At 40.1% G+C, this 27,343-nt stretch overlaps 1 protein-coding gene across 5 annotated transcripts in view; it reads right to left on the bottom strand.

Annotated features, from left to right (window-relative positions):
- The window catches only part of PIGU (phosphatidylinositol glycan anchor biosynthesis class U), a 121,405-nt gene that overhangs the window by 36,049 nt on the left and 58,013 nt on the right, over nucleotides 1–27,343 (bottom strand). For 3 of the 5 annotated variants that reach the window (XM_021077222.2, XM_021077223.2, NM_001185136.1), the window contains 1 exon segment: nucleotides 16,582–16,679. In XM_021077222.2, the coding sequence (XP_020932881.1) occupies nucleotides 16,582–16,679 (98 nt within the window). 5 annotated transcript variants of the gene reach the window in all.

Genomic DNA, 27,343 nt, shown 5'->3' on the forward strand with positions numbered 1-27,343 from the left:
CATGAACTGTGGTGTGTGCAGACGTGGCTTAGATCTGGCGTTGCTGTGGCTGTGGCATAGGCTGGTAGCTGTAGCTCCTAAACTGGGAACTTCCATATGCTGAGGGTGCAGCCCTAAAAAGCAAAAACAAAACAAAAACAACAATAACAAAAATGAGGCAAAATGGGAATTGCCATTGTGGCTCAATGGGTTAAGAACCCAAGTAGTATCCATGAAGATTCAGGTTCAATCCCTGGCTTCGCTCAGTGGGTTAAGGATCTGGCATTGCTGTGAGCTGTGGTGTAGGTTGCAAACAAGGCTCGGATCCCTCGTTGCTGTGGCTGTGGCGTAGGCTAGCAGCTGTAGCTCTGATTCAGTCTCTAGCCTGGGAACTTCCATATGACACTGGTGTGACCCTTAAAAAAAAAAAGGAAAGGAAAAAAGCTAGTAAATTAAAAATAAAATAAAACCATGAAATATTAGAAAAAAAACCCCGACAAATCCATCTTTAACCCTAATGGAGGGAAAGGCTCAAAATCCAGAGGCAATAAAAAGAAAAGTTTTATATATTAAAAACACCATAAAAAAAAACGAGAATATATATTCACACAAAAACATGCATGCGAATGTTCACAGTAGCATTATTCATAAATAGCCAAGAAATAGAAACAACCCAAACGCCTACCAACTGGTGAATAAATAAAAAGTGGCATGTTCATACAATAGAATATTATTTGGCAATATTATTTGAATGAAGTACTGTTATATGCTACAACAGGGATGAACCCTGAAAATGCCATGCTAAGTGAAAGAAGCCAATCACAAAAAACCACATATTGTATGAAACCACATATTCCCTTCATATGAAATGTCCAGGATAGGAAAATCTACACACAGAAAGCAGAATCATGCTTGCTTAGGGCTGGAGGGGAGCGGCACATTGAGGAAAAACACAGTGATTGCTAATGAGTATGAGGTTTCTTAGCGGGTGATAAAAATGTGTGATGGCTGCACAACTCTATAAACACACTAAAAATTACTGAACTGTATGCTTTAAATAGGTAAACTGTATGGTATATAACTTATATCTTTTTTGGCCACACTCACAGCATGTAGAAGTTCCTGGGCCAGGGATGGAACCCGGGCCACAGTAGAGACCTGAGCAGCTTGCAGTGACAAGGCTGAATCCTTCACCTGCTATGCCATACTGGGAACTCCAACAGCTTTTGTTTTCTCATCAAGATATAATTTACATGCCACAGCAAATATAATACACAATGGAATCAAACTCCTAGAAGAGAACATAGGCAAAACATTCTCTGACATCAACCTTACAAATGTTTTCTCAGGTCAGTTTCCCAAAGCAACAGAAATAAAAGCAAATATAAACCAATGGGACCTAATCAAACTGACAAGCTTTTGCAAAGCAAAGGAAACCAAAAACAGAACAAAAAGACAACTTACGGAATGAGAGAAAATACTTTCAAATGATGCAACTGACAAGGGCTTAATCTCCAAAATACACAAACAACTTATACAACTCAACAGCAAAAAGTCAAAAACGCAATTAAAAAATGGGCAAAAGACCTGAATAGACATTTCGCCAGGGAGTTCCCGTCGTGGCGCAGTGGTTAACGAATCTGACTAGGAACCACGAGGTTGCGGGTTCAGTCCCTGCCCTTGCTCAGTGGGTTAACGATCCGGCGCTGCCGTGAGCTGTGGTGTAGGTTGCAGACGCGGCTCGGATCCCGCGTTGCTGTGGCTCTGGCGTAGGCCGGCTACAGCTCCGATTGGACCCCTAGCCTGGGAACCTCCATATGCCGCAGGAGCGGCCCTAGAAAAGGCAAAAAGACAAAAAAAAAAAAAAAAGACATTTCACCAAAGAAGATATACAGATGGCTAACAAGCACACGAAAAAATCCTCAACATCACTGATTATTGGAGAAATGCAAATCAAAACTACTATGAGGTACCACCTCACACTAGTCAGAATGGCCATCATTAATAAGTCCACAAATAACAAATGCTGGAGAGGGTGTGGAGAAAAGGGAACCCTCCTGCACTGTTGGTGGGAAGGTAAGCTGGTAGAACCAGTATGGAAAACAGTATGGAGATACCTTAGTAAAATATACATAGAACTACCATATGACCCAGCAATTCCACTCTTGGGCATACATCCAGACAAAACTTTCCTTGAAAAAGACACATGCCACCAGGATGTTCATTGCAGCACTATTCACAATAGCCAAGATACGGAAGTAATCTAAATGTCCCTTAACAAATGAATGCATTAAGAAGATGTGGTATATATCACAAAGGAATACTACTCATCCATAAAAAACAAAATAATGCCATTTGCAGCAACACGGATGGAACTGGAGACTCTCATATAAGTGAAGTAAATCAGAAACAGGAAGACAAATACCATATGATATCACTTATATCTGCAATATGGCACAAATGAACCCTTCCACAGAAAAGAAAATCATGGACATGGAGAACAGACTCGTGGTTGCCAAGGGGGATGGGGAGGGAGTAGGATGGACTGGGAATTTGGGGTTAATAGATGCAGACTATTGCCTTTGGAATGGATAAGCAATGAGATCCTGCTGTATGGCACTGGGAACTGCATCTAGTCATTTATGATGGAGAAAAAAGAATGTATACATGTACATGTGACTGGGTCACCTTGCTGTACAGTAGAAAATTGACATAACATACAGTGTTATGTATGTATAACAACCAGCTATAATCGAAAAAATAAAAATTATTATTAAAAAAATACTCAATGGAGAAAATCTAAAAGACTTCCCCCTAAAATAAGGAGCAAGACAAGGATGCCCACTCTCACCACTTTTATTCAACACAGTACTGGAAGTCCTAGCCACAGCAATCAGACAAACAAAAGAAATAAAAGGTATCCAAATTGCAACAGAAGAGATAAAACTGTCACTCTGTGCAGATGATGTAATACCATATATAGACAACCCTAAGGACTCCACACAAAAACTACTTGAACTGATCAATGAATTCAGCAAAGTAGCAGGATACAAGATTAACATTCAGAAATTGGTTGCATTTCTGTATACTAACAATGAAATATTAGAAAAGGAATGTAAAAATACTTTTTAAAATCACACCTCCAACAATTAAATACCTAGGAATAAACCTGACCAAGGCAGTGAAAGACTTATATGCTGAGAACTATCAAACATTAATCAAGGAAATTAAAGAGGAGTCAAAGACCTGTTGTATAGCACTAGGAACTATATCTAGTCACTTAGGATGGAGCACAATAATGTGAGAAAAAAGAATGTACATATGTACATGTGCCTGGGTCACCTTGCTGTACAGTAGAAAACTGACAGAACACTGTAAACCAGCTATAATGGAAAAAATAAAAATCATTAAAAAAATAAAATAAAAAAAAGAGAAAAAAAAGAAAAAAAAGAGGAGTCAAAGAAATGGAAAGATAGTCCATGCTCCTGGATTGGAAGAATTAATATTGTAAAAATGGCCATACTACTCAAAAATGGCCAACAATCTACAGATTCAATGCAATCCCTATCAAATCATTACAACATTTTTCACAGATCTAGAACAAACAATCCAAAAATTTATATGGAACCACAAAAGACCCAGAATTGCCACAGCAATCCTGAGGAACAAAAACCAAGCAGGAGGCATAACTTTCCCAGACTTCAGGCAATATTACAAAGCCACAGTAATCAAGACAGTGCAGTACTGGTACACAAAAAGACACACAGACTAATGGAACACAATAGAGAACACAGAAATAAACCCAGACAACTATGTCAATTAATCTTCAACAAAGGAGGTAAGAATATAAAATGGGGAAAAGACAGTCTCTTCAGCAAGTAGTGCTGGGAAAAACTGGACAGCCGCATGTAAACCAATGAAACTAGAATACACCCTCACACCATGCACAAAAATAAACTCAAAATGGCCTAAAGACTTAAACATAAGACAAGACACCATCAAACTCCTAGAAGAGGCACAAATGAACCCTTCCACAGAAAAGAAACTCATGGACTTGGAGAACAGACTTGTGGTTGCCGAGGGGGAGGGGGAGGGACTGGGATGTATTGGGTGTCTGGGGTTAATAGATGCAAACTACTGCATTTGGAATGGAGAAGTAATGAGATCATGCTGTATACCCCTGGGAACTATATCTAGTCATTTGTGATGAAGGATGATGGAGGATAATGTGAGAAAAGAATGTGTATATATACATGTATGTGACTGGGTCACTTTGCTGTACAGTAGAAAACTGATAGAAAACTGTAAACCACTATAATGGAAAAAAATAGAAATCATTAAAAAAATAAATAAATAAAACTCCTAGAATTGAAAAAAAGATATAATTTATATGGAGTTCCCTTGTGGTGCAGTAGGTTAAGGATCTGGTGTTGTTACTGCACACAGCTCAGGTTGATGCTGTGGCATGGATTTGCTTCCTGGCTCTGGAACTTCCATATGCCATGGGTGCAGTCAAAAAAAAAAAAAAAATCTGTTAAAAGAAAAACTCTATAGACAAAGTTAAATGGCAAATGAAAAACTAGAAGAAAATATTTGCAAAGGGTTAATACTTCTAATATTCTTTAAAATAAGAGAAAGAAGACCTAAATCCAACAGAAAAATGGGAGGAGGGGTAATAGACAAGCCACAAACATGAAAGAATGTTCAAACTCACACATATTTTGAGAAATGCAAATTAAAACAACACTGAGATACCATTCCTCACATCAGGTTGGCAAAAAAATGCTAAAGTTTCAAAACACTCTGTTAGTGATATTGTAGCAAAACAGGCACTCTCACACATTACTGATGGAAACAGAAAATTTGTGCAATCATTCTGGAGGGACATTTGAAAAGACCTAACAAACTACATATATACTTACCTTTGGACCCAATAATTCTACTTCTAGAAATCTGCATTGATAACATATCTCTAATAACATGAAAATACATATATGAAAGATTACTTATTGAAGCATTAACTGTAATTGCAGAATACTGGAAACAATCTAAATTCTCATGAATATGAGAAAAGATGAATAAAATGTGGTACATCCATACAATGGAGTACTATGAAGCTCAGAAAAGGATGAGGAAGATCTCTATGCATCTATAAGTAATTATTTCCAGGAAATAATGTTAAGTGAAAAAAAAAAAAAAAAAAGCAAAGCATAAAACAGTACCTAGAGTATGCTATTCTTCACACGAGAAAGAAGAGGACAGGCGTTCTGGCTGTGGCACAACAGGATCAGTGGTGTCTTGGAAACCCTGGGACATGAGTTCGATCCTGGGCATGGCACAGTGGGTTAACGATCCGGTGTTAACACAGCTGCGGCTTGGGTCGCAACTGTGGCTCGGATCTGATTCCTGGACCAAGAACTCCATATGCTTCGGGGTAGCCAAAACAAACAAACAAACAAACAAAAAAAGAAGAGGATAGAAGAATATATGCACAGATTGGCTTACTTGTCAAAAGAAATACAGGAAGGAAAAACCAGACACTAAAGAGAATAGTTACTTGAGCTGACAGAGGAAAAAATAGAAAGAAAAGAACAAGATAGGCATGAAGACACAGTAATACTTATCTGAATATAACTTTTTTTACAGCTGACTTTTAGAACCACAGTGATACTTGACAGTCCCGTCACATACCACCAAAATAAAACAAAATCAACCAGGAAGTAGAGGAATACAAGCAGGAATAAAGGAACCTAAGTATATTACAAACAGTAACAACCATACTGAAGGGCCTCATAGGGGAAGAAAAGAACTACCTAAGTGACTTTGAGGAACAGTAACTTTACAGAATACTTAAGGCTAAAAACAAAAAGAACAATACATAAGTGTTACAATCAAGTCAATAAATGTATTTCATACGAGGGCATTTCTCATAATTCTAGAACTACTTCAGGGTCATACCAGAATTGAACAAATAAGCAAACATACTGCAGATAATGAAAAGTTTCTTACCATTAGAGAAAGAAGTTATAAATAAGAAAAAAGTAGAGACTAAAGTGAACCCTGTGGTGCTGGACTGGGATCACAGGTTCCGGTAAGAACAGAGAGATAAAGAATTAAATATGTGTATGTGTGGGTTAGTATACATACATATATTTCATAGTTCTGTCTTCCAGAAGCAGTAATACCCCAATAACAATAAGCATACCTAGAACTCTTGGTTTCTAAATAGCATTCTCCAATAAAAGAACCCAGGAGTCCTGAGAGAAGCAGTTGATTCCAGGGCTGGGGCAGAGAAAATATAAGATGAACTTGGAACATCTTGTGGTACCAGAAAGAAAAGAAGGTTAAAAAATAGAAGGTACTTGTCAAAAGAAGACAAGGGCCAATATGCAAGGGTTCCTAATGGTCAAAGCTAGAAGAATATGAGCAATAAGACAACAATAGTATTGGATTTTCTTTTTTTGAGGTGAAATTCACATAACATACATTTAGCCATTTTAAAGTGTGCAATTCGGCAGCTGTTTTGGTCATGTATAATTCATAGGTTCTTGAACATTTGCTTTGAAATGTTTGAAATGGGTAAGGGCGAGCGAGCTTCTCTAGAATCTCGCTGCAAAGAAAGCAAGTTTCAGCGTAGATGCTGGCAAAGTTAGCAACATTTATTAAACAGAGATTTACTACCAAGCAGGCACACAACAGTTCACACAAACTATTCTAGAAGGTTGATTAGGTCCCGGCTTTTTCCCTTGCCATTGTTCCAATCACCACTTGCAAGAAAAGTTCACTCAAGGCAGAAGTAACAATATCCCAGAGGCAGGGTTCAGTTGCCCTTGGAATCACACCAGGCAACCAGAAATCTCCTCATGGAAAGCTAGACAAAGGATCAGTTAGGAATTAAGCCTCAGGAACCATCTGCAAGGGAAGAAGTTGCAGGTTTTCCTAGATTCTTATTCCCTCTTCATGCAAGTATAGGAAGTATCTAAAATATTTTAGTCAATTCCACTTCTTTTGAATATTTCAATTTTACTAGGACTGCCTACCTCTAATATCCAACTAACCTCACCAATAAAAATCCAATCTGCTTCTGACATTAACTATGCTAATTAGTGAAGGTGTACCTCAGGCTATGGAGAGCTGATCCACTGAGCGGCCACCTCACATAAAGCTAGCTGGGCACCAGGGAGTGTGGATGCTTCATAAAAGTAGCTCATTGCCCCTTGAGTTGAGGCTGAAACTACGTGGCATATGTATAGTATCAGAGGGTCTCTGCAGAGGTATTTTAAATAAATTATAGACATCATAACTTCTTTAAAGGAGAATGGGAGCTGGAGAGGATATTATTGTTAACAGATACAAGGGGAGAGGAACTGGATCAACTCTATGGCCCCTCTAGGCATACACATAGCCCTACTCTTCCCCCTCTTTCAAACTGTGAGGTCGCCTCGCCACACATGGTTATTTAAACTTAAATTAATGGAAATTAATTAAAATTAAAAATTCCTTTGTCTTCCTAGCACACTGCATGTGTTCAATCGCCACTGCATGTGGCTCCTATATTGACAACACAGAAATACAGAACTATTCCATCATCGCAAAAGTTCTATTGATAATGCTGCTCTAAAAGAACAAAGTTGTAAGAGAATCATACATTTCTGGAAAAAATATTCTGAAAATAAGTCAACAAACAGGAGGTTATCCGTAGATAACATTCAAAGAGGGCTGCACTTAGGTTTTGCGTTCCCTTCCAGATTTCTGCCTGCCATTGATGATCTCAGTCTTCTCTTCCTGAAAAATACTGCCACCTAGCACAGAAGGAGGGGAGGGAGGGAGGAAAGCACAGCCCAGGGAGGGAAAAAACCCTTGAAAGCAAAAATGTTGCTTTGTTTTGTTCTCCCTTCCTTCTCAGTAATGATATTTTAAAAAAAAATAAAGTGGGAAGTGAAAAGACAGCCATGGTGAACTGAGTCAGGCATACTGTTCAAAGTGGTTCTCTTAGTAGACTGCTAAGCACATACCAAAGATGTTTCACACTTCGTAAATCCCATTAGCAGCCTCCCAGTTTGGGTTTGCTATGCCTGTTCTTAGTGCTTTATCGGACCTAAAGTGTTATTATTAAGTAGAAAATGATTTTTTTCCCCTAACAAATTTGTGATTATAAAATATGTACTAAATTTTAGGTATAATTTTTCCTTTTAAGAACTTGGTCTTGGAGTCAGGTTTGCTTTGGGGAACAGAGCCCTGAAAATATAGTGTGGAATGTTTACTGAGTCTACTTAAAAAAGCTTGCCTTAATTAAAGATTAAGTAATCTTTTAGACTACTCCTGTTATATAAGAGTAAGGCACTCCTGAAATTCTTAAGAAACGTGGGGAGTTCCCCGGTTGCCTAGTGGTTAAGGACCCAGTGTTGTCACTGCTGTGGCTGAGGTCACTGCTGTGGCATGGGCTGGATCCTTGGCCTGGGAATTTACACATGCTGTGGGGGCAGCCAAAAAAAGAGAGAGAGAAACTCAGGCAATCCTTTGATGGCTTGTTATTTATAAACCCTAGAGCCAAATTTAATCTAGAGGTCCACACTGCAAATTTCCCTGTCATAAAGCAAATGACCATAAGGTCAAGAGAAAGAGATTTCCCATCACTCCCCAGTCACTCTGTGCCCTGTCCCAACCACAACCCCTTCCTTCCCTCCAAAGTAACCATTTTCTCTGGCTTTTATAGCAATTGCTTCCTTGCACTTCTTAATGGCTTTCCATCTAAATGTGCATCCCTTTACACTTTAATCTTGCCTATTAAAAAAAAGTTGTATCAAAATTTTTAGTTGATTAACAATATTGTGTTAGTTTCAGGTTTACATCATAATGATTCAGTAATTTTGCAGATTATATTCCATTATAAGTTATTATAAGATAATGGGTAAGTTCCCCATGTAATACAGTATATCTTTGTTGCTCATCTAGTTTATACATAGTTGTTTCCATCTGTGAATTCCATAGCCCTAATATGTCCCTCCCCTCTTCCCTCTTCCTTTTGGAACCACAAGTCTGTTTCTCTATCTGTGAGTCTATTTCTGTTTTGTACATAATTCATTTGTACTAATTTTTTTTAGATTCTTCAGGAGCCTTTGATAGGTTCCTTGTTATCGGGTATCACAATTATCTAGGATCATCCTGTACACATCCTGTCCTAAACCTAGAATCAACCATTTCTCTAAAGAAACCCTAGTTTCTTTTAATAGGTAAAAATGGTAAGATTACAACCTGAGCTCCAAGGATGCTGATACTGGGGTGGTCATTGTTTCTAGACATAATACAGACACACACACCCACATATATTCAGATATCTACAGGGGCAAGCAGGTAACAAATAAATGAAATGTGATACAGATTTCATTCATTCATTACCACAAGCACAGGAATTGTGGTAAACTGAAGAGGTAAACTAAAGGAGATAGATCTTCCTATTTTTCAAAAGAAGCCAGAAATATGAATTTTTAACATGAATTTTTCAAATATTGACAACTATTGAAATAACTAAACACTGAGGTTAAATAAAACACATCCGTGGACAGATGTGCACCCTCAACTTGAAAAATTTAACCAGTATGTACATACTCTTGTCTGAGAAATCACACTGTAGCTAATATATAAATATATCCGGAGAAGAAGAGAATTCTAAGATTGCTTGAGGAAAAGCCAAACTATAATAAGGAAGGGAAGAAATATATAATTATCTCCCTCTCTCACTAACTCTCTAAAGTACTAAGGAGAAAAGCATTTTCTATATCATACTCCTATTTTCTTTCTGGAACACAGTGAAAAAAGTAAAACTATCAGCTATCAGAAAAAAATTTCAAGGAAAGTTGGATTCTCTACAAAATGTTAAGAGTAAAAATTCTATACCTAAGCTCTTAGAATCTGAAGCTGAGACAGACCCAAGAGATATTTTATATGACTAGGTTTATCAGAGGCAACAGAATTGGTGAAAACTTTCTTGCAAATGCATGATCAACTCCTCACCCTCATTTTTACCCCTTCTAAAACGAAAGCAAGCTAATAGCATTGCCACCTCTGCCTTGGCCCCCTCCTGGAAGCAGGAGAGCTGACAGAATGTTGCTGGGGCAAGGAGTAAGATGTGGAAATTCTAAATAAGGCCCCAGAGAAAGCCTAGGGAAGGGCTCAGTTATCAGGAAAGACCTGGTTGGGTTTGACTCCTTTAGTGCAAGCTGGTAACATGTGACCTGCTTCAAGCTCCAGAAGTATAGAAATCCCAGGATTAACTTCTTCAGAGGTCAGATTAGACTAAAGCAAGAATCATAAGAACATTCACAAGGTATTCCCCCTTAGTTTCTGTTACCTTATTTCAGAGAAAATAAGAACCTCAAACCATCTAAGGAATCCCAAGCAAAAGGAAGGGGACTAGAAACTTCCCTGACTGTACCAACAAGCTCCCTCTGCCAACTTCACAGCTTCAGCCTTGAGGTCCTGTGCACTTGGAATATCCTTCACCGTAGCCTCTTGGTCTCGTGCACTTCAGGGCTATTTTATTCTGCATGCTATCAGACCATAACATTTGAAGCTCCTCTCTAATTTGGAAACTAGGCTCTAAGCCAAGGTCAGAGGAAGAGTAAAGTTGGAGGAGGGGACCAGAAGGGCTCAAACTATCATTCTCAGAAGTGACTCACCAGGGAGTCAGATGCAGCATCCCCCTGACTTTGATCTTGAAGCCTTTCTGTGTCTCATGTACGCAAGAGAAAAACAGCTTTGCCTCTGGCACTGATCAGACATTATCTTGTCTATTACTGGGCTTTTGTACCCCCCAGAAATTACCCTAGCAGAAAGGAGGGAGATTTGCAGTGGCAAAGGAGTAAGTACAAACTAATGTTTACAGCTCCTTCGACTTTAGAAGATAAATATTTTATCTTCCCCTCATCACCCCACATTTCTCCAGCCTGGGGACCATGTCCTTTTGTTGAATATCTGAATACTAATACTACTGAACTCTTATCATATCCTGTTCCAAATACTTGACATGTATTAATGCTTTATAGTACCTACTATTGTATTATCCCCATTTTATAGATGAGGAAACTGAGGCATAGAGAAGTTAAGGAGTCATTTCCCAGGGTTAGAGAGCTAATCAGAATCCAAGCCAAAGGAGTTCCCGCTGTGGTGCAGTGGAAACGAATCTGACTAGTAACCAAGAGGTTGTGGGTTCCACCCCTGGCCTTGCCCAGTGGGTGAAGGATCCGGCGTTGCTGTGAGCTGTGGTGTAGGTCGAAGATGAGGCTCAGATCCTGCATTGCTGTGCCTGTGGTGTGGGCTGGCAGCTGTAGCTCTGATTCAATCCCTAGTCTGGGAACCTCCATAGGCCACGAATGTGGCCCTAAAAAGCAAAAAAAAAAAAAAAAAAAAATTTTTTTTAAGTAAAATAACAATGATTAAAATGTTAAGACATACAAAGGAAAAAGAAGACAACATGCAAGAACAGATGGATGACGTAGAGATTAAAAACTCTAAGAAATAATAAACAGGAGATGCTAGGGAAAAAAAAAGAATCAAAGCCAAGACAACTTCAGAACATATATTCTATGTCCCTCCTTTTTATTATGAAAATTTCAAACACAGAGAAAAGTTGAAAAAATAATACATTAATCGACCACATATTTACCTAGATTAAATATTAACACCTTGCTACATATAAACCTTTCTGTGTATGTGAATTTTCTCCACATTATGACGCTTCTCCCCAAAACAATGCTGCATGAAGCTCCTAAAAATAAGGATAGAGTCCTATAACCATAATACTATCATCACATCCAAGAAGCTAACAATCCCCTATCATCTAATATCTTCGAAATATTCTAAATATCCCCCAAACATCCTTTATAACTGTTTTTTCCATATCAGAATCCAATCAAGACTCACCTATTCCATTCAGTTATTATCTCTTTAATCTAGAACAGTGCCCCAATTTCTCTTTTTCATGACATTGACTTTGTGAAGAGAATTAGACCAGCTGTATTACAGACTATCCTTCATTTTGGTTGTTTTATTGTTTGCTCACGGTGTCATTTAACTTGTTCTTCTGCTCTTATATTCCCTAAAAACCAGAAGTCAGATCTAAAGGCTTAATGAAGGTTAACATTTTGGGTAAAAATACTTTGGAGCTGATGTTATGTACTTTGTACTGCATTATATCATGAAGCACATCGTGTCAGGCTGTTTCACCATAAGTGATATGGAGTTAGATTATTTGGTTAAGGTGGTGACTGCCAGAGCACTCCTTTGGAAAGATATTTTCCCCTTCACTATTAGCATATAATTTAGAAGTAGGAGGGGATACTATTTTGTCACCATGCAAATACGAACAGTTAGTTCTCCAAAAATCTTTCATCTAATGATTTTAGCATGTGCTGGTGATCTTTGCTAGATTTAATAATTTCAATGGTGATTTACTATTCTATCCTTCCTTCTGCAGGTAGAAGCTGGAAATTTTCTGTAAAAGAGCTTTCTTCCTTTAACTAGGGAAGAACTATGGCTCCTTTTAAAAAGACAGGGTAGGAGTTCCCATCGTGGCTCAGTGGTTAATGAACCTGACTAGTATCCATGAAGACATGGGTTTGATCCCTGGCCTTGCTCAGTGGGTTAAGGATCCAGCATTGCTGTGAGCTGTGGGGTAGGTCACGGGTGCAATTCGGATCTCAAGCTGCTGTGGCTATGTCATGCGCCGGTGGCTACAGCTCCAATTCAACCCCTAGCCTGGAAACCTCCATATGCTGCAGGTGCAGCCCTGAAAAAAAGACAAAAAAAAAAAAAAAAAAAAAGAAAAAAAGAGTAACTGCTAAGTTCTTTCCTTTTAATTATTGACAAAATAACCACATCTAATGATGGCGTATACATTTTTTCCTCTCCTCACTCCTTTTCTGAGCATTACTATGGACACACAGATTTTTATTTATGCAATTACTTGCAGTCATTATTCTTTTGATGCTTAGAATATACTAAATGTAGCCAGTAGGTGTCCCTTTGGGCTGGTTCCACTATTCTTTTTTTTTTTTTTTTTTTTTTTTTTTTTTGATGTTTTTGATTGATTGATTTTTTACTTTTCAGGGCTGCACCAGAGGCACATGGAGGCTCCCAGGTTAGGGGTCGAATCAGAGCTACAGCTGCTGGCCTACACCACAACCACAGCAATGCCAGATCTGAGTCGTGTCTGCGATCTACACCAAGCTCATGGCAACGCCAGATCCTTAACCCACTGAGTGAGGCCAGGGATCAAAGCTGCAACCTCATGGTTCCCAGCTGGATTTGTTTCCACTACACCACAACAGGAACTCCGGCTCCACTATTCTTTTGACATAGTACCATTAGTTTTTTTTTTTTTGTCTTTTGTCTTTTTTTTGTTGTTGTTGTTGTTGTTGCTATTTCTTGGGCCGCTCCCGCGGCATATGGAGGTTCCCAGGCTAGGGGTTGAATTGGAGCTGTAGCCACCGGCCTACGCCAGAGCCACAGCAACACGGGATCCGAGCCGCGTCTGCAACCTACACCACAGCTCACGGCAGCGCCGGATCGTTAACCCACTGAGCAAGGGCAGGGACCGAACCCGCGACCTCATGGTTCCTAGTCGGATTCGTTAACCACTGCGCCACAACGGGAACTCCAGTACCATTAGTTTTTAAGGCTACTTTTCTTTCCATCTTAAGATGTCTCAGTCAAGCCTTCGCTCTTATGTATACTACATATGCCTTCCTAGAGGGATGTAAATGCCTATAAAGGGCTCTAAAGACTCTGAGAAAAATACAATGTCAAGAACGCATGTGGAGTTCCCGTCGTGGCTCAGTGGTTAATGAATTCGACTAGGAACCATGAGGTTGCGGGTTCGATCCCTGGCCTTGCTCAGTGGGTTAGGATCTGGCGTTGCTGTGAGCTGTGGTGTAGGTCGCAGATGCGGCTCGGATTTCGAGTTGCTGTGGCTCTGGCGTCGGCCGGCCGCTACAGCTCTGATTAGACCCCTAGCCTGGGAACCTCCATATGCTGTGGGAGCGGCTCAAGAAAAACACACACCACAAAAAAAAAAAAAAAAAAAAAAAAGAACGCATGTATTACTTCCTTGTGGTTATCAAGTCCAATTCAATTAGGAGGATGAAAGGACTTCTAAGATTATCAGGTCCAGCCACCCATGCTGATGCTTACAGCTTTGCTAAGACTCCCCAACAAGTGGCCATTCAGTATGCGGCCTGAACACTGTGATTCACAGGGAACTCACCTTACTTGAGACACCCTACACTGTCCCAGAACTGCCTTATGTTGGGCTGCTTATACCTCTGACCCATTAGTTCTAGTCCCTCTCATTGGAGCCTTTGGGTTTCTGTGAAACTCAGACCTACAGATAATTTCCTCTTCTGTTCCCTCCCTCATATTTAACACAAATGGATTTATTTCCTGGATGTGACTGAACTGATCTTCCAAATACACCATAGTGACTCACAGGCCCTACTGCCTTTCAAGGCCACTTCACATTCACATACTTACGTAAAAACATGTAAATATAGTATGGGCTGGGCTTTTAATTTCTCCATAAATGGGTCCTGAAGTTTATCTCACTCTTTTCAGTCCTGTTCACCACAAACACACGGCTGCCAAGCACGGCCAATTCTACCTCCTAGAATTCTGCATCTAGTCCCTCATCTCTCCATTTCTCCTGAACCTGGTCTGGAACCCCAATCAAGCCCTCTGACTCAGTCTAATACAGTGGTCTAACCTTTCCCTGCCTCATCTTCTCTTCACTCCAATGCACAATACAGGCCACCGCCAGGGTGGTTTTCCTGTAGCACTTGCCCTGCTAGGAAGCCTTCCATGCTTTTCATCTGCAGAGTCCAGCATACTGGCCTTGGGATGCTTAGTCCATGTCGGATGAGGGAGGGACCGACTAAAGTGACCTGCTGAGTGGCTCGATTTCATGACTTAGTTGTACTGCCCACTTTTGTCAGGAGGAAATTTCCTTGAGTTTTAAACAAAAGCTATCTTACATAAGGCAGTACTTAGTATTTGGCTTAACTATTTAAAAAATTTTGGTCAGTTCATGTGTATAAGTAAATATATTTTTATGGTATTTATTTTGATAAATAGTCACGCAAAAGTTCTAGTTACATGCACTCTTCTTCGTGCTAAGACGTTCTAAAGAATCAACTGTAAATATGAAGTAAAAAAGGAAATACCAACAGCATGTTGCTATTTGGAGAAATGCCTGCATTCACAAGAATCTAGAAAGAAAGTCAAAGTAAAGTAACATCGCACTATGATGATACATCTATTAAAATAGAAATCAAATTAAATTTGAAAAGCCAGAGCTGACAGCCTGGGAGGAAGTGGTTCACTTCATTTGAGACACTGATGGTGGCACTGCAAATTGGTTCAGGCTTTCTGGTGAACATGCTGGTCTTGCAGAGTAAGAACTATAAAACCTCTCACACCCTTGGATCTAATGATTCAGCTGGAGGAACACACCCTAAGGAAATAACTTAAAGAAAAACAAATGTCTATACTATTTATGTTAGTGACAACTAGGCAAATCTCAAATTCCCCAAACAGGAGAAGGACGGAGCTAACCATGTATCATCATGAACATCAACACAAAGATGTATTAGGAAGACACTTAAAATGACGCCCACATGGCCTATTTCAATAAATGGAGGCATACACTCAGTTTTAGCAACAAGTTTATATAAGAACAAAGGTTCTGAAATCAGGTATTTCTTGGTTTGAGTCCTGGCATGGCCTCCTATACACTTTCAAAAATGTTTCTCTTCTAAGAATGGATTTGGACCATGTGAGACCTGTAAGAGGTTACTTGCTCTTGAGAAGATGTATGTATTCTTATTTGAGTAGAAAAGACAGATGGTTAGAGAGCAGGCTCTTGCGTCAGACTCCCTGAGCTCACATCTCAGCAGTCACTTGCTGGCCGTGTGACCTCAGGCAGGTGACTAAACCGCCCAACATTCCAGTTGCAATCCATGTGTCTAATGTGGCTAATACTAGATTAATACATGGCTAATAATATGACCTACCCTATAAAGTTCTTCTGAGGTTGAAATAAGATGGTGCTTATAAGTGCTCAGCACAGTGCCTGACATGCAACAAGTTCTAAATGTTGGCAGTTTGTATTCTTCAACTAAATTACTGATCACCCACCATGGTCCAAACATTTCATCAGGTGCAGCCACTACATTTAATTCCTGTCAGAACCTTACAAGGTGAGTGTTGTTTACAAAAAAAGTTAAAGAAATGGGCTCAGAGAAGGGCCTGTGAATATTAAGTGAGAAAAGGAGATTGCAAGATGGATAGTAGATCCCAATTACAAATAAGAAAATGAAATGAACTGAACCATTTGCAATGATATGCATAATTAGAATGTAATGTTCATTAGATCCACTTTGTTTAAAGTTAATCAAGTTTCTTTGTGTTTTCAAGTTGAAGCGAACAAGTGTAAACTGGGAACCCAGTCTCATTACCTTTATTGAGCCCTGCCCTTCTTTCCCCCAAGCAGAGACTAGGCCATGTATTAAATGTCACCTGAATGTTGGCTTCTGACCAGCAAGTGCTTACCTGGAGGAGATAGAGGAGTCCTGGGACAAACAAAGTGAGTGGATACAGAGACTGGTATGTTGCTAAGGCAAGAAAGATGGCACTGAGGAAGGCACTACCTGTAAAGAGAAATAAATACATGAAATAACCCAGCCATATCAACTAGGATTAGATTCAGTGAGTCTCCAAAACTAAAAACTTTCCATAACTGTTCAATCACCTGTCACATGTCTCGAGGTGCACAAGATGCTATGCAAAATGACAAGACAGTGCTTTTTGGCTTGGTTTCTGATAAAAGGAAACCAAGGAAGTCAAAACCATTTACCTTTATGTGGAATCTAAAGTATGGCACAAATGAACATATCAACAAAACAGAAATAGACTCACAGACATAGAGAATAGACCTGTGGTTACAAAGGGGAGGTGGGAGGGAGAGAGATAGACAGGGAGTTTGGGGTTAGCAGATGCAAACTATTATACTTAGAAAGGATAAACAAGGTCCTACTGCATAGCATAGGCAATTATACCCAATCTCCTGGGATAGACTATGAAGGAAAAGAACATAAGAAAGAATGTATACAGATGTATAGCTAAGTCACTTTGCTGTACACCAGAAATTGGCACATATTGTAAATCACCTATACTTTAATTTTAAAAAATTGAAAAAAAAATTATCTTCAGCTATTTATCTCTACCTGAGACACCACAGGTCTATTTCTCATAAAATTTTCTGACCCAGAATGTTTTTACAAAACTTCAGCCCAAAGATAAAGCAATAGCGTCTATTAATATCCATGCCCTATTTAACTTACCAATTGATTAAGCCTACAACTATTGCTTATGCTATTCACAGCTGTGAAACCTATCCCTTTGGTTGTTGCAAATCCCCATCACTATTTTTATAACATCCCTTCTTTATGTAATCCCTTCAGGTCACAGGTTTATTATTCCGTCAAATTCAAGCATATTAATTTTTGTTAATAATGACCCCATTCCCTAAATAAAATTGACCACCATGGAGTTATTAAACATGATGTTACAAAGAATTTTCAACGCATGGAAAGATGTTTATAACATTCTATAAATTGAAGATTATAAAAGAGATACACACTATGATCCTTTTTTTTCTTCTTCTCCTTTTTCAGCTGCATCCATGGTACACTGAAGTTCCTTGGCCAGGAATCTAATCTGGGCCAGAGCTGTGACCTACACCACAGCTGCGGAAACACCAGATCCTTAACCAACTATGCTGGGCCGGGGATCAAACAAGTGCCTCCACAGAGACAAGCCATACACTAACCCACTGTGTCACAGCAGGACAGCCTCTTTTAAACAATAAAATTCATAAATAATCTAAAAAAACACTTAAGGGCTAGGCCACAAATTTCACAGTGTTTTTCTCTGGGTGGTTGGATTATAGATGATTTTTCATTTCTGCTTCTCTATATTTTCTAAACTTTCTATAATGAACATGCTTTGTTTTTATCATAAGAAAAAGCAGATATCTTGTCTACCAAGGCAATAGAAATAAAAGCAAAAATAAAAAGTTTGGGGCCTAAACAAACTTAGAAGCTTTTGCAAGGCAAAGGAAACCATAAACAAAACAAAAAGACAACATATGGACTGGGAGAAAATATTTGCAAATGATGTGACCGACGAGGGCTTAATTTCCAAAACATATAAACAGCTCATTCAACTCAAACACACACAAAAAAATCAACTCAATTAAAAAATGGGCAGAAGACCTAAACAGACATTTCTCCAAAGAAGACATACTGATGCCCAATAGGCACATGGAAAGATATTCAACCTCACTAATTATTAGAGAAATGCAAATAAAAACTACAATGAGGTATCAATTCACACTAGTCAAAATGGCCATCATTAAAGGGTCTACAAATAACAAATGCTGGAAAGTGTGGAGAAAAGGGAACCCTCATACACTGTTGGTGGTAATGTAAACTGGTGTAGCCACTATGGAAAACAATACGGAGGTTCCTTAAAAAATTAAAAATAGAGTTGCCATATGATTTAGTAATCCCACTCCTGGCCATATATCTGAAGAAAACCCTACTTCAAAAAGATACATGCAATCCAATGTTCACTGAAGCACTATTCACAATAGCCAAGACACGAAAGCCATTTAAATGTCCACTGACAGGTAAATGGACAAAGAAGATGTGGTACATATACACAATGGAATACTACTTAGCCATAAAAAGAATGAAATACTGCCATTTGCAGCAATATGGATGGATCTAGAGATTATCATACTAAGTGAAGTAAGTCAGAAAAAGATAAATACCATATGATATCACATACGGGGAATTTAAAATATGACACTAACGAACTCATTAACAAAACAGAAACAAACTCACAAAGGAAACAAACATTTGGTTACCAAAGAGGAAAGGGTGGAGGGAGGGATAAATTAGGAGTTTGTTGTTAGATATAAGCAATTATATATAAAATAGATAGATAATAAGGTCCTGCTGTACAGCACAGGGAACTATATTCAATATCCTGTAAGAAACCATAATAGAAAAGAATATGAAAAAGTGTATGTGTGTATAGATAGATAGATACATAATTGAATCACTTTGTTCTGTACCAGAAAGTAACACAACATTGTAAATCATCTATATTTAATAATAATAACTGGATGGATATGAGAAAAAACTCATCTTTCATAAAAAAATCCAAGTAACTATTCCCTTTCAGATGGTTTAAGACAACAGAGTACCCTAAAATCAAGGCTAGAGCAATCTAGTTTACCATAGAGGTTTTAGAGGGCCCAAAAGTCAGCAGTTCAATTAATGCACCAAGGTTGGTATCTATAATGCTAATATTTCATCAAATAACAGTGCTCATGATCACTCTTATTCGGGTAGTATCAACTTCTACTGAAAACAGCAGACATCTCTGAATGGTGTTTCATAAAAGGAGGAATTATTCACTCCACTCAGTACAAGGAATTTTACCCTCTTCCTACCCAGCTCCAGAAACAAACAGAAGATGTTTCATAGATTCATTATTTTTTGTCCACCAAAGTGGCCTGTATACAGTGGTTTGACCTACGATTTTTAGATTTTATGATGGTGCAAAAGTGATACACATTCAGTAGAAACCATACTTCTAATTTTGAATTTCCATTTTTTCCCCCAGGTCAGCCATATACAGGACCTACTCTTTTGTGATGCTGTGCAGCTGCAGCAAGCTGCAGCTCCCAGTGAGCCTCTTCATCACAAGGTTAAACAATCTGTACACTTAGGGCCATTCTGTACCCATATAACCATTCTCTCTTTCACTTTCAGAAGAGATTCAATAAATTACATACAATATTCAACACTTTATTATAAAACAGGCTTTGTGTTAGTGACTTTGCCCAGCTGCAAGGCTAAATGTGTCCTGGGTACTTTTAAGGTGGGCTAAGCTAAGCTGTGATGTATGGGAGGTGAGGTGCAGTCAACGTATTTTTCACTTGTGACATTTTCAACCTATGAAGGGTCTACTGGAACATAACCCCACTGTAAGTCGAGGAACATCTAAGGGCCACCTTGCTGGGGTGGGGGTGGGGGGTGGGCTATGAATGTGATTACTTCATACGAGAATGAAGAGTTAAAAACTTTGAGTGCTCTTATCCTTCAAACCAAGGACACTCACCAGCTAGAGACAATCCCTGTTTGAAAGAAAGTGGAAGGGAGGCAGAGGAAGGAGGAAGCTGGAAGTACAAGACCATGGACAGAGCTCTATGGGATGGGCTACTTCACCACGTTGATTAGTGCCAGACAAGATGTCCTGTATCCAGGGTCCTTGTAAATATGACTGAGCAGGGACAGATCATGCCAGCAAAGCTGCATGACACACCTAGAACCAGAATCGGATCAACTCTAAGATAGGGAGATAGTGCTTAGGGGGAAAGGTGCTATTCTGGAGACTAACAGCTAAGATGAGCTCAGGACTCCGTGATTAGACCAAAAATGTGAATGATATTTTGTGGGAAATTGGCAAAGAGAGGGGAAAAGCTGGAAAAAAGTTCTAAATTTTACATTGTTTCCTTCAGAAGTTGGTGGTACTGGAGTTCCTGTCGTGGCTCAGCAGTTAACGAATCTGACTAGTTATCCATGAGGACGCAGGTTCAATTCCTGGCCTCACTCAGTGGGCGAAAGATCTGGTGTTGCCATGAGCTGTGGTGTAGGTTGCAGACACAGCTTGGATCCCATGTTGCTGTGGCTGTGGCTCCAATTCAACCCCTAGCCTGAAACTTCCATGTGCCACGGATGCAGCCCTCAAAAGCCAAAAAAAAAAAAAAAAAAGAAGAAGAAGAAGTTGGTGGTGGTGGTAGTCAGAAAAAGCCCCAGTGTTTGCTAACAGAGGAGGGCTAATGTTTCAACTCCATCCATTTTTACAAATGTGGTGCAAACACGTGCTTTCACCTTTGTCTCCCCCAGGAGACACCAGGGAGTGAAATAAACACAGGCACCTCTTGCCCTAATTGCCTGAGGTCAGTAATTACTTGTCTGGAGCAGCTAACTATTTATAAGGCCCAAGAGAGAAGAAATGACTCCTACATAAAGAATAGACTGATAAGTTTTGGAATACTTGCTCCCAAAGTCAGGAAGAACCAGTCTTCCTTCCTTGGATGAAATCACTGGGAAGGAAAAATCTGTTCTATCTGCTGGTCTATCAGGAAATGGCATCAGCATCTCCCAGACACCACAGCTATTCCTTCCCGTCCAGGTCTCACACTCCTCCCACCAGTCACCATGCCCCGCTGACCCACCTCTGGAACATCCGTCACTGTAGTTCTTACTCTCATCATCTCTCCAGGAGTTTTCAGCTGCCTCTTCCTTCTCCTCCTCCACGCTCCCCACCTCCCTCCCAGCCAGTCCATTCTCCACTGAAATACCAGAAGGGTCCTTTTAAAAGACAGTTTGGATTGTGACAAGCCCCTCTTTAAAGACTTTTGAGGGCTCTATTTCATCTATGATTTAAGCCCAAACTCCAATAGCAAACAAGACCCTCCACTATTTGGGTCTCATTGCTCCACCTTCATCACATCCTCTGTCCTCCAGCCACACGGGATCATTCCCCAATTTCCGAACATAGTGGGCCTTTCATTCCTCTGGGTCTGTTCTCAGGCTATTTCTTAGCTGTCCTGCCCTGCCCTCCTTCTAATAAATACCTATCCTTCAGTGACCAGTTGAACTGTTACTTCCTCTATAAGGCCTAAGCAGAAATGATAATAGCAGATTACAGCTAACATTTATCAATCACTTATTAGATGCTAGGCACCTATCCTCTCTATTGGTGAAGAAACCAAGGCACTGAAACAGAAAGGTCCAGTAATGTATCAGTTTAAGTAATGGAACCACTCAGATGATTCCAGTGTACACTGTCTTCATTCAATACTCTCATTCAATACTGACACTCGTTTTTAAGATTTTTATTTTTTCTATTATAGTTGATTTACAATGTTCTGTCAATGTGACACTGTCTTTTAATAATTTGCTAATGTTTCTCCCTCTCCCTGTCTGTCTCTTAAGTTTCTCGACAGCAATAAGCCTCTCAACTTTGAATCTTCAGCACTTAGTACAGTGCCTGGCACATGGGATGAATGAAGGAATGAAGAGCATTCAGTGATACATGTGAAATCCTTTTTAAAACTGCAAGCATATAATGGAAACCAATGTTCCTTTTTAAAAATTTGAGATATAACTGACATATAACATTATATAAATTTCACATGTCCAACTTAATGACTTGATAGGTATAAATATTGTGAAATGATCACTATAATAAGTCTAGTTGAAGGCAATCTTCTTGAGGAAGGAAAACTTACGAAGTATAAAACACAAGAGTAATGAAACATGGGAAAAGCACAAAATAAATCTGATTCTTAAATAAAACAGAGGCTGCAGAATAGCAGTTGAGGATTGTGGCAGGGGGCCAGGGCAGAGAATGCGGAGTAAAGTATCGGATGGCTGAGGCCTCTGGTCTGGGAGCAGAAACTTGGTGCTACAACAGTCAGGAACCTGGCGTGTGGGATGCTGGGGCAGGTGTGCATGGGCCATGTGCACAGTCTGAGCAAAAGTGAGGGGAGGATGGAGGCACACCTACTATGTTTTCTAAAAAACTAGAAGAGGTAGAGTTACTATTGTGGTTCAGTGGTAATGAACCTGACTAGCATCCATGACGATGTGGGTTCGATCCCTGGCCCCACTCAGTTGGGTTAAGGATCCGGCATTGCCATAAGCTGTGGTGTAGATCACAGACATGGCTCAGATCTGGTGTGCCTGTGGCTGTGGCGTAGGCTGGAATCTGCAGCTCTGAGCTGACCCCTACTCCAGGAACTTCCATAGGCCTAAGGTGCAGCCCTAAAAAGACATAAAATAACAACAACAACAAAGCAATGAAAACTAGAAGAGGCAAGAAGAATGGGATAGGAAGGCAGGAGGATGATATATGCTTAGGGCAGGGGCAGGGAAAAGTAAAAGGTGCCTTCAAATGTTTTAGACAAACCATGCAATACCCAAACATTTCTGGAGTGCCAATTCTATGCCAAGCCTGTGCTGGGTGCAGGAGACTGATGACTCAGATAGTCTCTGTCCTCAGGGAGCTCCCAAGAACAATGACAAAGTATGGGAGGAAAGTACCAAAGAAGCACTTTCAGCCCATCAGGGGAAGCTGACACCTAAGTTTTGAACAATGAGTAGGCGTGGCCTGGCAGTCCAATAGAACAACATGTGCACAAGCAGGAGGACAGGGAAAGAATGGGTGCTGGGGGTGGAGGGTGGGGACTGTAATTTGCTCAACAAGACAAAAACAGAGGGGTGGAAGGAGTGACTGGAAGAGGGTGAAAAAGGGGGCTCTGTGGCTATTGGTAATATCCTGTTTCTTCATGTGAGTGTTGGTTACTCATCATTTTGTGAAAATTCACCCAACTGTACACTAATATTTTGTGCATTTTTCTGTCTAAATGTTATAACAAAAAAAGTTATAATTTAAAAGGCTCAGCAAGTAGGTAGGTAAGGGTCAGATCATGTGAGGCTTAGCTTGCACAATCATTCAAAAACATCTACCTACAGGCCCAGACATGACATCTCAAATAATGCCTGAAGTGGCAGCCTCATTTGGAAGAGCTAAGGTATCCTGCTCATCTAACCAGGAGGAACTATACCAAGAAGACAGTGACTCTGACTACAAAAAGATATAATCTATCATTTATCTGCTAGAATGGCCCAGACTTAGACACTAGGTTTTCTGCATAAGCTCTAGTCTTTGACCTTATCATAAGAATATTAAAATAAATCAAATACCAGTTGCAGTATTATCAAATGTATGTGCACCAGTTGCAGTATTAGGGAATTTCATTATTTCCCCAATTTAGCTTTGAATATGTTTTCCAACTCTCTATTTGTGTCAGCATGGGGGCCAAAACCAGCCTGGGCAAGACCTGGGGTAACACTCTGCCTCCAGGGACTGCACCCTGAAGTGATCATTGCCTGGGTGGGTGGCATAGCTACAGGACAGAGCAGGAGTATATACAAGGTGGGACTGTGGAGGCTGGTTCAATATACGGACTCCAAGCAGAATGAGCAGAGACTGGGTCACAGTGCCTGGGTCACCATGGGACAGACTAGAATGTGGACAAAAGGGCTGAGGTCCCACAGGACACTCAGAAGAGGAAGCTGTATTAGAGCTTGAGCAACAAGCAAGACTACTAGGCAGGAGGAGGGTCTGGAGCCTGGCCCGATGTACTATATTCCTTGCCAAGAGTTCTTTCTCAGAGTAGTCCATCCGTATCAGTGATGATGAGGATAACTGACGAAGGCCGCCCTCTCTTCCAGCCATGACTACAAGCACTTTACCTGCAGTACTAAGTCATTTAGTCCTTCCAATAACGCCATGAAATAGGTATTATTACTATCCTCATTTTAGAGATAAGTAAACTCAAGGACAGAGGTTTTTTTTGCCCAGGGTCACAAAACCAGTAAATGGCAATAGAATTTGAACCCATTCCAGAGCCCCCAGTTTTTAACTGTATCATTATGCTACCTTCTTGATCTCAATCTATGGCTGTACCATAAAAATCACAATAAGCAGAGCAACTATTTGTTGAGGGGCTTTTTGTTTTTGGCTGCACCTGCAGCATATGGAAATTCCAGGGCCAGGGATCAAATTCGAGCCACATCAGCGATCTGAGCCACAGCAGTGACAATATCGGATCCTTAACCAGCTGAGCCACCAGTGAACTCCTGTTGGGGGAGTTTTGCTAAGGAATCATGCTAAGCATTTTGTGATTTCTATTTATTCCTCCACTTATTCATGAGGCAGATTTTACCTCTGTGATCAAACTGAAGCTCCTGAGGTTATGTGATTTGCCTGAGGCTGTAGCACTGGTAACTAGAACTAGCAGGTTTTGAAGCTGGGTTGATCTGGCAAAATCCCAGCCTGCTTCCTCCTAGGGACCTTGGGTCCTTAGTCCTCTGAGACTCTCTTCATGGGCAGGCCTTTACCCCAGAGGAACCTCGTATAGAGAGGTGATGGGCTCATCAGGCCTTGAGATCATCACTCGGCCTTATTTTTCCAAGGCTGGGCTCAGGAAGAAAACCTCTCATTTTAACCTTCTGCTAGTCCTCCCAAGAAGGCTCAGGGAAATCTGGTCAATCCTGAGGGATCTTTTAAATAGAAGGATATAATTTAGAGTAACAAGGAGTTCCTGTTGTGGTACAGTGGGATAATGATCCAGCTTGCCTATGTGGCATTGCTGGTTCAATCCCTGGCCTGGCACGATGGGTTAAGGATCCAGTGTTGCTGCAGTGGTGGTGTAGGTCATAGATATGGTTCAGAATCGGGAACTTCCATATGCTGATGCCCCCAAATTACACTAAGTGTTTCACATGTACCATCTCATTCATTCTTTACGTTCACTCTATGCAGTAGGGACTGTTTCAATCCATGTGTTGCAGATAAGGAAAGTGAGGCCCAGAAAAGTAAAGTGACTTTCTTTAGGTGATATTGCCAGGAAGTGATGGAGCTAGGATTAGCTACCAGGTCTTCTGACATCAGAGACCAGCCTGAGCTCTGACTCTGGACTACCTCTGATAGTACTGACCCTTCTTTTTCCTTGGGAAGCAAGTCCTGTCATCCAGGATCCTTTTGGTGGAATAAGAAGAGGTGGAAGAGTCCTTAGGTGGCAAACTTCAAGAATTTCTGGTCTGGAGCATCTCAGTGCTGATGAACACCAACAGTGAACAAGCAGGAGTAGCTATTAAAGCAGGAGTGTTTTCCTTTGAAAGCCTAATGAAGAGGACTTCACAGAGATGGAGTATTTTAATTAGCTCACAGAAAGGCAGTGAGCCTCCACCAAAACCCCAACCTTTGAAGTGAAACCCAAGCTGCTCCACTAAAGCAACAGCAACTCTGCCCACAGACCTGAGTTTCCCAGCCAACGCCCCAACAAGGACATCACAACACAATGGCCTGGGCCTTGTTCTGACCTGCGATTCTCAGTGTGTCCCAGGCAACCCTGGGCTGCCATAAAAGAAGCTAAGGGAGGACAAGGAGAAGGAATCAAGGGGATAAAGCAAACAAGGCCATTCCCTTCTGAGGGTGGGGGGGCACCTGCTCCATGGAAGTTTGGGGAGAGAGGTACCACATTTACTTCTACTGTCCCTATCTTCTTTGCAATCAAGTTAATATTTTTAATTATGTGCTCATGGAAGAAATTTTGAAAAAAAAAAAGGTATGAGGAGGAAATAAAAAATTACTCATGAACTTACTCTACAGAAACAAGTATTCTTTTGTGATCTATTTTCTATTTTTGTTGTTTTTAACAGCTGAAATTATCTTATTAAAACATATTTTGCATTCAGCTTCAAAAAATAAATGTATTCTTACATAGTATTTTTTTTCATTTGAAATGTGCATTTTCTTTTTTTAAATTAAATTTTATTTTTTTAATTATTTCCCCAATACAATTTTTTTTTCTGCTGTACAGCATGGTGACCCAGTTACACATACATGTACACGTTCTATTTTCTCACATTATCATGCTCCATCATGAGTGACTAGACATAGTTCCCAGTGACACAGAGCAGGATCTCATTGCTAATCCATTACAAAGGCAATAATTTGCATCCATTAACCCTGAGCTCCCAATCTACCCCACTCTCTCCCCCTCCCTCTTGGCAACCACAAGTCTATTCTCCCAGTCCATGATTTTTAAATACGATGTGCCTGGGTAAACTGTATTTTCTTTAATTACATGGGGAAATCATTTTTACTTAGCTATTCCTCTATTTTGAAGTATTTTCCAATTATTCCAATCATTATAAATAATTCTGCAGTTAATGACTCTGCATCATAAAGCTTGGTCTGTGATTCTGTATTACTTTAAGTTATTGAAAGTAAAACTCAGGAGCTCCCTCTGTGGCACAACAGGATCCACACTGTCGTGGGAGCACTAGGACGTGGGTTTGATCCCCAGTCTGGCACAGTGGATTAGAGCTCTGGCATTGCAGCAGCTGTAGATTAGTTTGCAGTTAAGGCTCGGATCTGATCCCTGGCCTGGGAGCTCCATATGCAGCTGGGTAGCCAAAAACAAAACAAAACAACCCCAAAAATAAAACAAATAAAGGATTTGCTTTTTTTTTTAAAGTAAAATTCATAAATCAAAAGTACAAACTTGTTAATTATGGCCAGATTGTTTCCCAAGAGGGCTGTGCTAATTTCTATGTCAACCTGCCATGTGGGAGCATGCCAATTTGATAGCACCTTT

This window comes from Sus scrofa, chromosome 17, assembly GCF_054392235.1.
Source record: "Sus scrofa isolate SSC_HxYL_T2T_F1_AM1 chromosome 17, Sscrofa_HxYL_maternal_Yorkshire_Landrace_v2.0, whole genome shotgun sequence".
Taxonomy (NCBI): domain Eukaryota; kingdom Metazoa; phylum Chordata; class Mammalia; order Artiodactyla; family Suidae; genus Sus; species Sus scrofa.